Raw genomic sequence first — 16225 nt, 5'->3', positions numbered from 1 at the left:
GGTCTCCTCATCATACACTATATATTCAAAAGAAAGTGGACACCCCTTCAAATGAGTGGATTCGGTCATTTCAGCCACACCCGTTGCTGACAGGTGAATAAAATCGAGCACACAGCCATGCAATCTCCGACGGACTAATCTGGGTTTGGTGGATGCCAGGAAAAAGCTACCTGCCCCAATGCATAGTTCCAACTGTAAAATTTGGAGGAGGAATAATGGTCTGGGGCTGTTTTTTATTGTTCGGGCTAGGCCCCTTAGTTGCAGTGAAGGGAAATCTTAATGATACAGCATACAATGACATTCTAGATGATTCTGTGCTTCCAACTTTGTGGCAACAGTTTGGGGAAGGCGCTTTCCTGTTTCAGAATGACAATGCCCCAATGCACAAAGCGAGGTCCATACAGAAATGGTTTGTCGAGATCGGTGTGGAAGAACTTGACTGGCCTGCACAGGGCCCTGACCGCAACTCCTTCCAACACCTTTGGGATGTATCGGAAAGCCGACTACGAGCCAGGCCTAATCGACCAACATCAGTGCTCAACCTCACTAATGCTATTGTGGCAGAATGGAAGCAAGTCCCTGCAGCAATGTTCCAACATCTAGTGGATAGCCTTCACAGAAGAGTGGAGGCTGTTATAGCAGCAAGAGGGGGGACCAACTTCATATGAATGCCCATGATTCTGGAATGAGATGTTTGACGAGCAGGTGTCCACATACTTCTGGTCAAGTAGTGTATATTGTGCCATTCTGGCCACTGTGTTCATTAATCTCACCTGTCGTGATCCTCAATGTACGCAACAAGTTCCTCCTCTGTGTAGGGTTTTCCAGGGATGACTATGGGTTCATCTATGAAGGGCTCATAGAAGTCCACTTCATTCACCTTCAGGCCCAGATCTTTGGCAACCTGGAACACAGAGGATTGGTCAGAAAGAGCAATGGGCTACTTTTTGAGTAGAGTACAGCTCCGGTGTAATTTTTAGGATGTAGTTGTTAGTGGGTAGGTTGTTCACCTTGGGAGTGAATGTAGCAAAGAACTTGATGTGTGGATGGAACTCCTCAGCCGCGTCCACATAGGCCAAATAATCTGAAATGTTACAGGCATCTGTTAAAACCTTATTAAATATCTTAATAATTCCAATATTTACTTGACAAATACACTATAAATACATTGTTTTATCCATAAAATATTATACACATGAGCAGACTTATACCATACAGTAAAAACAATGCGAAATTACAATGTTAAAGGAATAGATTATAGATTCTTACGTTCAGACTTTTCACTCTTAAAGTAGCCCACCAGTTTGATGTCCTCCTCATTGTTGTGGAAACCTTTAACTTCCCCATCTTTCTCAATGATCTCAACTGGGTCTTCAAGAACCTAGAACAGAGTAAAAGAGAGATGCATGGTGGAGGGAGATAATGGTGAGGGGAAAGAGAAATAAACAGTACAGGATATATCAGTAGTGGACAAATAGTCTGTTTCTACAAATTGCAGCTAGGTAAAAGAGGGCATAACTGGGTGACATTATTCTCACGTACATCAAAGATGAACTCCACAATTGTGTCTGCAGCAAGCTCCCCATCGTACTCAATGATCTCGTCCTCGGTGAAGATATAGATGCTGTCGACCTCCTCCAGTCCTGAGGAGAAAACAGAAGTTCTACTCAGGGGTTACATATACCCTTAAATCCACTAGAGGTCAGGCTTTCTTATGGGCTGCCTTAGCACAGTGACACAAGGGGTGCATCTCAATAGTTTTGTGTCTTAAATTCGTTGTTTCCTTTCCTTCATCATCACGGAGATGAAATAATTAAAAAGGTGATGTCTCAGTGGGTGACGGGCGTCAACCATATTGCTTTCTCTTATAGTATGTTTCCTGATCGGTGCAGATGAAGGAGGCAAGACGCAGAGAGGAATCCACTTATGACTATTGAGATGCATCCTGTGAGACAGGTCAGGTAGTTTTAGTTTATTAGGTAGTTTTGTCCACCTGGTCAGTGGTGACGCTTAGATGGATCATGTTGAAAGATGATAACATTTCGTCATAACTGACATCAGAACCTTAAATAATCAAACCAATCTTGAATAAAGGTAATAGTGTCCATTTCAGTGTGTATTTACCTAGTTTCTTAGCAACAATACTGCCCTTCTTTTCATCAACAAGGCAGAATCCAATTTCCTCATCGTCAAGGTCGTCAAGGACCTGAGCTGCAAGCTGTGAAATAAGATAATATGTCATATAACTGAAGACATACAGTGGCACACTTAAGCCTGAGCAGGAATATCTTCTGTGCCATGTATGGACAACTTATAAGGACTTATGGGGAGTTTGTTTTCCAGGTTTATTTATCAGTGTTCTGTAAGGACATGTATATATGCATTCACTTCCACACCCTCAGTTTTGTGGGTTTGCTGGAGGGATAGGTGTTATACTCAGTTTACTGTGTACACACTAAAGTAAACAAAAATGTTGTTGTCTTCTCTTATGTCTTGTCTTATTTCACACATATTACCCTCCAGTTCCAACACCATAAAAGCCTGGGACTCAGAGCGCTGTCCGTGCACTTTCTAAATCTGTGTGAAACTTGACCGTTATGTCTGACAACCAGTTCAACCAATGATGTTGCCACATCTGTGGCATGCATACAGAGGGGGCGGGATAACAGTTCTGCAGACTGTGTTGGGGTAACTTGGTGTTTGGATAGCAACAGGTGCAACCCTGCTTTCACAGATCTCTCCTCACACTTCATAAAGGAGGTGCAGGCACCCAAACATACATACACACACACACACACACACAGACTGGCGTGAAGGACCATTTATCAGTGCTTCTGTTCAGTTACTTTTATTGCATATCAAAGTTCCATAACCAGGGATGTTCCTGTCATGTTCCACAGCATGGCAATGATAATAGCTGGCCTGGCACTGACTGTATGCCTATAGATCCTAGCCAGTAACCGCAGGATGCAAGCAATAGTGTCTTTTTATGCAGTTTGATATTATGTACCTGTTTAGAGAATCTTTAGTTCTGAGTAAATAGAAAAGAGTGGCCCAAATATCAGAGCTGAATTATTATAAAGTGTTATAATAGTATAATAGCAGACTGTCCCAGGAAAGTTGATTTTCAGTATCCACACTATTTACTTCTCAGATTAATAGGTTTTACCCTGTAGACACGTCCCACTGGGCACAAACTGGTTGAATCAACGTTGTTCCTATGTCATTTCAACAACAGAAACATATCTGATGACGTTGAATCAACGTGGAAAAGTCATCAACCTTTCACCCATCCTTTGACCTAAATCCAATGACATGGTTCGATTTTTGTTGTTGATTTCACATTAGTTGACCACTCAATCAAATATAAATCAAAACTAGACATTGAACTGACGTCTTTGCCCAGTGGGTTATCTGTCCATATTTGTCATGGGGAGGGGTATTCAAATGAAGAGGACCTAAGGGGGTCAGGGCCTAGATATGCCTGATAAACAGATTGAGGGCTAAACTCAGCTGAAGGCTTTTAGCCAAACAGATTACTACAGCTATATAAGGTTGCTGTGTGGGCGCATGAGTTGACAAGAGGACAGATTTCTTGCCTGACTGCAAGGGGAGAGTTCGCTTTATGACAAATCAGGGAAGGGATCTAAAAGAGCTGACATGCTCTCCTCTTCTATTCCCGTTGACTGACCTAGAGAACACTCTCTCTCTCAGCAATAGACCAAAACAGAGTGCACAGCACATTCGTTTCACATAATGTCATGACACTACTATCTAGCCTACAACACTATTCCGCATAGAGGGGAATCAGGGCAAAAGATCCCAGGCCCAGCTAACAATGTTCTATCTACCCTATACATATAAAAGATACACAGCATACTAGTGATCAAACCAACAGCAATCCGAGTTGAATCTAGATGCTCCAGATTGAGTATGTACTCTGTAAGAAGCAACACAGCAGTATACAGTGCATTTGAAACATATTCAGACCCCTTGACATTTTCCACATTTTGTTACGTTACAACCTTATTCTAAAATTGATTAAATTGTTTTTTCCCCTCATCAATCTACACACAATACCACATAATGACAAATAAAAAACAGGTTTAGAAATGTTTGCAAACGTATAAGATAAAATAAACTGAAATATCACATTCACATAAGTATTCAGACCCTTTACTCAGTACTTTGTTGGCAGCGATTACAGCTTCGAGTCTTCTTGGGTATGACGCTACAAGCTTGGCACACCTGTATTTGGGGAGTTTCTCCCATTCATCTGCAGATCTCCTCAAGCTCTGTCAGGTTGGATGGGGTGCGCCGCTGCACAACTATTTTCAAGTCTCTACAGAGATGTTCGATCGGGCTCTGGCTGGGCCACTCAAGGACATTCAGAGACTTGTCCTGAAGCAACTCCTGCGTTGTCTTGGCTGTGTGCTTAGGGTCGGTGTCCTGTTGGAAGGTGAACCTTTGCCACACTTTGAGGTCATTAGCGCTCTGGAGCACTTTTTCATCAAGGAGCTCTTTGTACTTTGCTCCGTGCATCTTTCTCTCGATCCTGAATAGTCTCCCAGTTCCTGCCGCTGAAAAACATCCCCACAGCAAGATGCTGACACCACCATGCTTCACTGTAGGGATGGTGCCAGGTTTCCTCCAGACGTGACACTTGGCATTCAGGCCAAAGAGATCAATCTTGGTTACATCAGACAAGAGAATCCTGTTTCTCATGGTCTGAGAGTCCTTTAGGTACCTTTTGGCAAACTCGAAGTGGGCTGTCATGTGCCTTTTACTGAGGAGTGGCTTCCGTCTGGCCACTCTACCATAAAGGCCTGATTGGTGGAGTGCTGCCGAGATGGTTGTGCTTCTGGAAGGTTCTCCCATCTCCACAGAGGAACTCAGCAGCTCTGTCAGATTGACCATCGGGTTCTTGGTCACCTCCCTGACCAAGGCCCTTCGCCCCCGAATGCTCAGTTTGGCCGGGTGGCCAGCTCTAGGAAGAGTCTTGGTGGTTCCAAACTTCTTGCATTTAAGAATGATGGAGGCCATTGTGTTCTTGGGGACCTTCAATGGTGCAGAAATGTTTTGGTACACTTCCCCAGATCTATGCCTCGACACAATCCGGTCTCGGGGCTCTATGGCTAATTCCTTCGACCTCATGGCTTGGTTTTTGCTCTGACATGCACTGTCAACTGTGGGACCTTATAGAGAGATGTGTGCCTTTCCAAATCATGTCCAAGCAATTGAATTTACCACAGGTGGACTCCAATCAAGTTGTAGAAACATCTCAAGGATGATCAATGGAAACAGGATGCACCTGAGCTCCATTTTGAGTCTCATAGCAAACGGTCTGAATACTTATGTAAAAACCTGTTTTCACTTTGTCAATTTGCGGTATTGTTTGTCAATTGATGTGGAAAATCAATGATTTACTCCATTTTAGAATAAGGCTGTAACGTAAGAAAATGTGCAAAAAGGGAAGGGGTCTGAATACTCAGAACGCACTGTAGGATGCACAAACAGCCACAACAGCAGCACTAGATAAATATAGACCCAAAGCCACACCGACCCAGGACTATTTTGGCAAGGTGCTGGTGACGCTCAAGTCTCTAGGATCTGCTGACAGTTACAGTAATGCAGCTGTCAGTCAGCCAGCCCAGTTAGCCGACACCGCAGTACTGGGGCCAAAACCTGCTGTACTGCTAGGCCTCAATGTCTATAACATAAAGAGGAAAGTGTGGGGGGGTGAACACGCATTCTCAGATGATGATTAACATATCATTAATCAAAACCCCCTGATGAGTAGACATATGTCTCACACGCACCTGCGTACATGCAAATACGCACGCAAATACACACACCCACACATGCACGTGTTCGTTTCCTGAAGTGTTTGTTTCCAACTGTGGCACCTTGTCATGGCACCAATTCCAAAAGGTGTTTTATATCTCCATCAGACTTTGCTCTATTTGTTGATTATTCCATCTCCTGTTGATTAAATGAGTCCAAGGAAAACAAAACCATACAACTCCTTAAGAGGCAACAGTCTCAAAATAGATTCTCCACCATCAGAGCTGTGTTGTGTTTCTCTTTCAGGGAGTTGTAGTCCAAAGTAGTCAAGTTGCAGTCCTATAAAGTTGGTCCATTTCTTTAACTAGGCAGAGCTGGATTTGAGAGCTCATGACAAAAGAAACCGGCAGGCTCTACGGTAGGCCCTGTATATCAGAAGTCCTTGTCAGCGCTGAGAGATACACTTCTTTAAAAAATGTACTGATTGCTTTATCACCAGTCAATATTTTATTTATATTTTTTTATTTAACCTTTATTTAACTAGGCAAGTCAGTTAAGAACAAATTATTATTTACAATGGCGGTCTACCCCGGCCAAACTCTAACCCGGACGATCCCAGCAGCGTTGCAGTTCTTGACACACTCAAACCACTGCGCCTGGCACCTACTACCATACCCCGTTCAAAGGCACTTAAATATTTTGGTTTGCCCATTCACCCTGTAAATGGCAAGCATATTACAATCAATGTTTCAATTGTCTCAAGGCTTAAAATTCCTTCTTTAACCGGTCTCCTCCCCTTCAACTACACTTGATTTCTTTCACCTGGATTCACCTGGTCAGTCTATGTCATGGAAAATGCCGGTGTTCCTAATGTTTTGTACACACAGTGTACATATACATACATACATAGATAGACACTGTACATATACAGGTTGTGGAGAGGTGTGGTGGGGTGCCACACTGGGCTTCCAGGGAACTGTTGTTGTGGGCGGTTAAGTGCCTTGCTCAAGGGCACTGCAGCAGGCAATGGCATCAAAGTTTTGATACCAGCAACCCTCTGGTTGCCAACTCACTTCGTGACAGATTTTTCCCGTCAGACCCGGGATTTGAAATGGCAACCCTTCAGTTGCTAGACTACACGCCACCAACAGATGTGAGTGAATAAGGAATAGCTCCAAATATCTCACTGTACGTATAGACATTTTGGAGTTCTCTAACTGATTTACAATGGAGTGGTGAAGCCATGGAAATATAATTACTGATTTTATTTATTTGGGTGAAAGTCTATTTCTTTTTATGGAGGAACTGGACTCTGAAGCAGACCTACTGTGTAACTATCAGAGACTGTTGAAATGAGATGATGACATGGCAGGCCAGTTGTAAATCAAGGAGAGAAACAGGGCAGGTGCGTGTGTGATATATGTAGTGAGGGGCGTACTTCAAAGAACAGGGTCACATAAAGAGACACACACTTACACTCACTCACACACACATGCACACACACATATCAACATAGAAATATGCCCATGTACACACATCTGGATCAACTCAACATACCAATATGTACAGAATATTCAGTAATGTACATTTCTGATAGATGTTAGGAAGAAGGAGATTATTTTTTGATGGATTGTAAATCAGATCAGCTGATGACTTGAGGTCCTGCTACTTCTGTCCATGTCATGTTTGAGACATAGACAGTTTGACCATTCCTCAAAGACATGCCCATCCATACCATTATCCCATTTAATCTAAGACCACAAAACCATGAGTCAGTCTTAAAACAATACATCTCAGGGACATTTCCAGCAACCAAGAGATTCCTGGATCAGCAGGTGGGTCAATATGCTACCCCCTACATTTCCCATCAGGCAGTAGCGCTCAATTGAAAATGTATAGTATCAGCTGATTATTCATTCCTGTTGCTATTAGTCCATGGCCCAGAGGGCCACATGTAACAAATTTGTCCATATTTTGCTATGATAGCCATGTGTCGGAGGTAGCTAAATGTGGCTATCACTGCATTATATGTTATGACCCCTATGCGGTTAGTTGGGCCAACAGGATTGAGGGTATGAAATGTAATTTTGTATTATCAGGGAACAATCTTCTCAATCCAAGGCAATTGACATGTTATTACCTTCATAAGGTATGAAACAATTGGAATGGTAATGACATATCTATGGGCCCACCTGGGGCGGGGGTGGGGTCAAATGTCATACATGTATTCATTTTGGGGAATATCGAGCCAGAATGGACAGTATTGAGATTTGCTCTATTATCACATGGTACCCTAGATGATAACTACACCAAATTACACACAGAACAAGGAGAGCCATTGTTGTTGTTTTTTAGGTTTATAGAGCCATCATAGATTTAGTCAATGATCAGTCCCAGGAGCCTATTTTCAAGATGGCCGCCATTCATTTCAATGGAAAGGAACTGCATTTTGGGGTGGCAGGTAGCCTAGTGGTTGCTGAATCGAATCCCCGAGCTGACATGGTAAAAATCTGTTGCTCTGCCCCTGAACAAGGCAGTTAACCCACTGTTCCCCGGTAGGCCGTTATCGTAAAATAAGAGTTTGTTCTTAACTGACTTGCCTAGTTAATAAAAGGTAACATTTTGCATGGCCATAACTTAATGATTGATGTAATAAGACCAATAATGGCTTAAAATGTGTTACAATGAGGATGTCCCAAGTATGTCAGTTAAATGTATTTAGCAAATTATTACCAGAATAGTGGTAAAAACATGCCAAAAAACCTGTCAGAATTGCTGAGTTTAGTATCCGTTTAAAATACATTAGATTAAAACACTTAGAAAATGTTCTAGAAGCATTCACTGATGTCTAATAATTAAAACAATACGCAATATGATTCTATAAATTGTGCTAACATCAAGAAATATGAGGTGAAACCTGCCCCGTACATTGCACCCTATATTAAATCCCATTGGAATGCATCACGTCCAGCAAAGACATACAGCTAAACCATTTTTGCAAAATGTGTACCAAACAATACATAAAGCTAGGAAAAGTCTAAACAATGATGCCTAGCTATTGCTAATTTAACCATAGGGTACACATTTTCCAATATGGCCGCCAACTAGCTCCATTGGTTTTAATTGGATTGGTCTGTCATTGCCACAATTCTTTCAATAATAGGTGGAATATGCCTAATGATAATAAAACATATATTATAGATATGCAGTTAACACAACCAATTTAGCCAGGTTTGCTAAATATATAATATTAGTAAAATATTAGCAAAGGTTTTCTCAAAATTTTCCAAAAACACTATTCATGAGACCGTTTTGGTCAGTATTTGGTTTCCTAATTTATCAATATTTTATTTTCAAACAAAAAAAGTGTCTATATTACTCATAACAGGATCGTTCACTGGTTTGTAGTAATGATTATATATATAGGGTATGAAACACACATATACAGTACCAGTCAAATGTTTGGACACACCTACTCATTTAAGGGTTTTTCTTTATTTTTACATTGTAGAATAATAGTGAAGACACCAAAACTATAAAATAACACACATGGAATCATGTAGTAACCAAAAGTGTTAAACAAATCAAAAAATATTTTATGTTTGATATTCTTCAAAGTAGCCACCCATATGGACTTGGTCTTTTACCAAACAGAGCTATCTTCTGTTTACCATGCCTACCTTGTCACAAGACAACTAATTGGCTCAAAGAAGGAAAGAAATTCCACAAATTAACTTTTAACAAGGCACACCTATTAATTCAAATGCATTCCAGGTGACTACCTCATGTGGGAACTCCTTCAATACTTTTGGAAAAGCATTACAGGTGAAGCTGGTTGAGAGAATGCCAAGAGTGTGCAAAGCTGTCATCAAGGCAAAGGGTGGCTACTTTGAATAATAATAAAATGTAAAATGTAAAATAAAATGTAAAATATATTTTGGTTTGTTTAACACTTTTTGGATACTATATGATTCCATGTGTTATTTCATAGTTGTCTTCACTATTATTCTACAATGTAGAAAATAGAAAAAATAAAGAACCCTTGAATGAGTAGGTGTGTCCAAACTTTTGACTGGTGCTGTATATAATTAAATATAGAATCTATGTCTTGAAACCTGTCATGTACACTGTATTCCGACATAACATTCTAACAAACTGCCTGATGAGGGCATCAACTTACATAGCTGGTGAAGTATTAAAGCCTTAGGTTTACAGCCTTTTATAGATGGTGTCTTGTTACACTATTTATGTAAAACATGTATATTGTAGTATAGGGTCTACTGAAATATGCATTATTAGTGGCTGCTGAGGGTTGTCGAGGGTATCAGCAATGGCCCAATTGCTAAAAAGCTGGATTTTATAATAATTTCTATTAAATTCGTCAACCAGCCACTGAACTAATGGCTCTAAAGTGATTAGCTAACATAAAGTAAGCTCCAAAAAGTATTATTTTGTGCCCAATAAAAATGAATGGTAAATAAAGTATTGTGTCATTTTGGAATCACTTTAATTGTAAATAAGAATAGAATGTGTTTGTAAACACTTCTACATTAATGTGGATGCTAACCTGATTACGGATAATCTTAAATCAATTGTGAATAATGATGAGTGAGAAAGTGCACAAATACAGATGCACAAATATCATACATTATTTACCATTCATTTCTCTTGGGCACAAGATAATCTGAAACACAACTAAACCAAACAGCAAATGCACCCTACAAATGTGTAGAGTCACAAGCTTCATTTAGTGATTGTGTGTTATGAATATGGGACCAAATACTTAATTTTTTACTACTTTAAAACATATATAAGGGAATTTGTCCCAATACTTTTGGTCCGCTAAAATGTGGGGACTACTTACAGAAAGTTCGATTCCCCTGACATGGATGAAAATACCCTCAAAATAAAGCTGACAGTCTGCACTTCAACCCCATAGTCATTGTGTCATTTCAAATCTAACCTGAAGGTCAGAGAGCATCATTTTAAAATCTTGATGGTCAGGGACAGAAGAGATTAGAGATGATTGTGTTTACCTAAATATTTGTGTTAACTTGCTGGGACAACTCAACAAATGACAGTGCACTCCTTTTATTTTAGCTGAGTACTGCTGAGTACTATTACAGGTGGCAACTATAAAACCAATACGCTACCAGATTTTGATCTGTCTGGCTTTGTAACATTGTTTCAATGATGTGCCAGTCTAGGTAAATCATTAGATCTGTTAGCAAAAATGTACCAAATTCCATGGTTTTTAAGATGAGATCCACCCAATAGAATGTCATTGGTGTTTGACACAGTCGTTTTCAATAAGCATGTGAACATTCCTTTATCAGCAACTATATATATATATATAGTGTGTGACAAACGAAAAAATATACTATTTTGGAGTGGCTATCATATATATATTTGATCAGGGGCTTGTGGGGAACAATTTAATACCATCAAACATTTGCCACCCCAGAGTGGACAAATGTTTCTGCAGGCCCATGGACTATATCTCATCTGCCTCTACCCATCTACCTTGATGACCAATTCAGCCTCTAAAAAGCCTTTAAAATGTAATGAACTTTGTCCAAATCAATTTAATAGTCTGACCCTTGCAACTGTTGCTTCTGATCTCTTGCCTTGAACATCTTAATTTCAATCATCATCATCATCATCTTTGTTGTGAAAATTGTCGCAAAGGTCACATTTGAGTTGTTATGCCCTTAACAACAACACTAGTTACCTGTCAATGCTGTCTGTATCCACCTAGCCCTTATTACACACTTCTTTCACAGTCCATAATGCTTCAACGCATTGATCAATTATAGCAGAGATGGTGCATCCCTACCCAGGCACTGTGTCCCACTTCTACCTCCCAGTTACCCCTTCCCTTCCCTCTCCTCACCATCCCCTACCCAGTTGCCCGAGTCCTCCCAAATGCCTGACCCAGTCTTCCCAGCCCTCTGACCCAGTCCTCCAAGCCCCCTCACCAAGTCTTCCCAGTCCCCTGACCCTGTTTTCCCAGTCCCCTGACCAAGTCCTCCCAGTCCCCTGACCAAGTCCTCCCAGCCCTCTGACCCAGTCCTCCAAGCCCCCTCACCAAGTCCTCCCAGCCCCCTGATCCAGTCCTCCCAGTCCCCTGACCAAGTCCTCCCAGCCCCCTGACCAAGTCCTTCCAGCCCTCTGACCAAGTCCTCCCAGCCCTCTGACCCAGTCCTCCCAGCCCCCTGATCCAGTCCTCCCAGTCCCCTGACCCTGTTTTCCCAGTCCCCTGACCAAGTCCTCCCAGCCCCCTGACCCAGTCCTTCTAGCCACACAATTCGGTCCTCCCACTCTCCTGACCAAGTCCTCCCAGCCCCCTGAACAGGTTCTTCCAGTCCCCTGACCCACCTCTAGGGCCAGTTCCTCGATCTCAAACTGTTTCTGGGAAACGGTGTCTGTTCCAGGATGCTCATGGTAGTACAGAACCATCACATCATACTTCTTCATCACAGACTTGTAGTTCTTGGCAGTCAGCTCGATGACCCGGTCCGTGCCATCGTACTCAGGGAAGTCCAAACCCTCCTCACCCCATGACGGTCCCCCGCAAGACAGAAGGACTGCCACAACCACCCAGCTCCAATTCATGTTTCCTTACTTATTTGGGAATTAATATAGTTTCAATGAGTTAAAAAAAAGAATAAATAAATAATTTGATAAAAACGAGGAAGGACTTCCGATCCCCACCACCCAGAACAGAGCAAGACCAACTCCTGAGCCCCCTTATTAAAAACCTCTCACATGGGGAGCTGGAAACAGGGCAGAGTGAGCGAGAGGGGGTGGGCTTAATTCTGGATGTAGGTGTGTGTGTGTGTGTGTGTGTGTGTGTGTGTGTGTGTGTGTGTGTGTGTGTGTGTGTGTGTGTGTGTGTGTGTGTGTGTGTGTGTGTGTGTGTGTGTGTGTGTGTGTGTGTGTGTGTGTGTGTGTGTGTGTGTGTGTGTGTGTGTGTGTGTGTGTGTGTGTAATAAGGTGGGAGGGGATTAGAACGGCTGTTGAGGTGACAGGGCTGACGAGAGTAAGGGACCGATCCTGTATGCGTGCATGAGTGTGTGTGTGCGTGCGTGTGCCTGCATCTGCATGTTTGTGTGGCAGGTTAAAAGTAGGTGGCATAAGAGGAGAGGAACAGACTCCCCCCCCCCCACCTCTTCTTCAGTAAAGAAGAGGATCGTGAAAGATGGAGAGTTTGAAAAAGAAAGAAGTGATTGAATGACAGTCCACTACCTAGAGGGAGACAAATGAAGAGAGACTAGGAATGATGGGCAGGGGGATGGTCAGAGATAGTCCTGGAGATCAGAGACACTTTTCCCATATTTAGTTAAGATGGGCTCCGATCCTGGCTAAAAATAATAGATGTAGGACGATGAGGGTCATGTTGGCAGGGGTGCTGGTGTCCAGTTTGCTTCTCTTGGCACTGGCCCGGCACTACAATGTGGCACTAGGATACACAGGGACAGGGGTGAGGTAAGGGTGACGGTTTGGTGTCACTAGACATAAAGTACATAGGTCAGTTAGCCTGCCCTGGGGGCTATTAGTCTTGACTCAGTGATAACCAACAGATAGTTTTACTATGGTAAAAGCATTTTTATTTGTCTGTGCTCTGTGAATTTGTCGACTTGCAAGTGTCTGTGTGTGTGTGTGTGTGTGTTGCCTGTGAGATAAGTTTACAAATTGAAAGGGGAGAGGTGAGTTATAAATAAAAGTCTGCTACATGATCTCATACTAACTCCCCCCTCCCTACGTATTCAGTGGCAAGCAGTGCTAATTCCTATTTAGTCACCTCCGGCTCTTGTGGAGAGGAATATGAGGGGGAACGGAATGTAGAGATGGGGAATGTGTACTGTAAGGGGACAGGACGACAGGAGGAGTGTTGACTGGGATGCCAAGCATATCTGGTTGACTGTAGAAAATGAAGGCCGTTTGCTTAACCCATGGCCTGTTACGCTTCATTTGTCTCTGTGTTACTGTATCTGAGAGAAATAAAGGGAAAGGAGAATGTTATTTTTTTGGGGGGGGGTCCTTTTAAAACTCACACAATATTGCTTTTGTAAGTATTGTGTATTTCAAACAACTGTTTAGCCTAATGTGTCCTCATTGGTGTAAGTTGTAGAGGAGAAAAACACAGCATTTCAGCAGCTACATGGTCCTTCTGTGATATCCACTGTGATTGATGTAAACTCATGCTACTGAAATGCATTGCCCACGTCTAGGCAACAGCAGCCTCTAGTGGCATGATATGACATGGCAGAAAATTATGTGCAGTAATTTGGAGCCAAGCAGTCTCCCATAGTCTGGCAGACACCAAACTCGAAGTCTTCCTGATTTGATGTTGTAGGCACAAAGCGTTGATAATGAACGGGGCTGTGCTTCTTTTTTTTACTGATTGGTTCTCCTCTGTGTCTTTCTCACTCAAACACCCACACGGACAAGCACACACAGCCTCTGAGCTCCTCCCGCTTTCAATACAACTGTTGTTTTTTCAAATCCAAACAACGAGAGTTCACAACCCCCCTGAAAAAAATAAACGTTTGAGATAACCAATCAAAGTTGAGTAAATGTTTACGCGAATATTGCACCAACATTTTTTATTTTATTTTTTATTAACAAATATCAACTAACAAAAGAGGAATAGTCAGACGCAAACAAGCATACAAACAAACTATTTACATTGTCAGGAATCCTAAACAAACAAATCATAATCATTAATAATACAACAAGTTTTAATTGCTTTTTTGTTTTTCATTTTAGTTAAAGTAGTACCATATTGTTTAAACTAATTTATAAAGTGAAAAAAGTTAGGTTTTGAATTAGACCATTTGCATTTGTGAATATGAAATTTACTTAGTATTATTAGCAGTTGAATTAAATATACTACATCTTTATCTATGTCAGAATTTCTGAAAATATTGCACCAACAAACTGACTCTTGACCAGACCATTGTGTCATGGCTCTCCTTCGCTCTGTACCACGAGAGTCGCGTCAACCAGGCAGTCTCCCAGGGTTGCTTATCTTCTTCAGCCAGTGAACTGTTGTCTCTAAATGAATTTACAATTCAATCAGATACAATTTTATTGCGTTGATATCTTGACTTGATATAATGTGTGAGACCTACGCCGTTTAAATGTAACCAATAGAACATCAAGACTTGAATTAATTTTAATAACTTTTTATTTTGGTCAGCAACTAATATAGAGCACGATTGGTCAATGTAAATGGATTTTGGAACAAAATATCCCTATTAAAACAACTACCAGAAATGACACTTGACTCTCAAGAAAAGTGAGTTCAATGATAAAGCAGTAAATAATACTGAATTGTGAAAAAGCAGTAAAAACTTAAGTCATGTGCATTATTCAATCGCCCTCCATTTAACCCTAATCTTTAACCAGCATCTCTCCCTCTCATTCCCTTTCAGTCTTTCTGTTTCTCATTAACATACCATTTTCTCCTGCATAATGCTTTCTCTACTACTTTTTCCTTTGGAAATGTCTGAACTTGTTCTATATGGCCAGGGAAGCGTCCTTAGTTTCAGAGGCCTCCAGATCGATGTCAATCTCCTCCCGAGTTAAATAAAATGGAAAAATTAATTAAGCTTTATGCCACATCTTTTTAAGTACGGACGCATCATACCTTTTTGTTTATCTGAATTTACGGGTTTTACGCAACAACCAAACTTCTGGGAGTCACGTATCATTTGTACATTACTTTATACAAAATGTAGGGATTCGTTACATTTGACCGTGTAAAACCTATCAGTACTACTTATTTATCTGAGAGCGAGACGGATATATATACACTGAACAAAAATATAAATGCAACAATTTCAAAAAAAATTGCTAAAATAAAAGAATACATGTTTTCACTTTTTGGGGTAATGTGTGTAGATGGGTGAGAAAAAAAAATCGATTTAATAAATTTTAAATTCAGGCTGTAACACAATAAAATGTGGAATAAATTAAAGGGTAATAATACTTTCTGAAGGCACTGTAACTATAGATTTTCTGATTAATTAAGAAAGCTTAACTTAGATATGCGTCTTTGGTTGTTGAGTCAATTAGACCATGCCCATTTCAAGCGTATCCTTGTAAAACATAAAAAGTTATTTCAGAATATTTAGGCAAGTTAGCTGGCTAACTCATTGATTCTGCTTTGTAGTAAACCCCTCTGCCCGACCTCCCCATCGCTAAAGGTTATTCAATTGTAATAAATAAAAATAATAATATAAGCTATTATGCGCATCATGATGCCATGTTAATGGACTACAGGTGGGAAACCATGTTCACCTAACTTCACTTATTGTTATGTGTAGGACAAATATGATCGATTACAGAAAGTACATTGTATAAATATTTAAAATATTTAGATTAGATGACACGGTGCATTGTTGTACACACAAACTTCCGGTGAAAAAAAGTC

The 16225-nt window shown here is 41.0% G+C and overlaps 1 protein-coding gene across 1 annotated transcript in view; it reads right to left on the bottom strand.

The window, feature by feature from the left end:
- LOC139559504 (calsequestrin-1-like) overlaps positions 1 to 12574 on the bottom strand; it is a 15620-nt gene extending 3046 nt beyond the window's left edge. The window contains exons 1-6 of the mRNA XM_071375564.1: positions 12163 to 12574; positions 2125 to 2218; positions 1543 to 1643; positions 1270 to 1381; positions 1011 to 1084; positions 774 to 904 (exon numbers count right to left, since the gene is read on the bottom strand). Of these exons, the coding sequence (XP_071231665.1) occupies positions 774 to 904; positions 1011 to 1084; positions 1270 to 1381; positions 1543 to 1643; positions 2125 to 2218; positions 12163 to 12399 (749 nt within the window). The 5' untranslated portion in view covers positions 12400 to 12574. The remainder of the gene's footprint in view (positions 1 to 773; positions 905 to 1010; positions 1085 to 1269; positions 1382 to 1542; positions 1644 to 2124; positions 2219 to 12162) is intronic.
- Positions 12575 to 16225: the final 3651 nt, after the last annotated feature.

This window comes from Salvelinus alpinus, chromosome 30, assembly GCF_045679555.1.
Source record: "Salvelinus alpinus chromosome 30, SLU_Salpinus.1, whole genome shotgun sequence".
Classification (NCBI taxonomy): Eukaryota; Metazoa; Chordata; class Actinopteri; order Salmoniformes; family Salmonidae; genus Salvelinus; species Salvelinus alpinus.
Note: the sequence above shows the minus strand (reverse complement) of the source record. Positions and strands in the feature narration are given on the sequence as shown.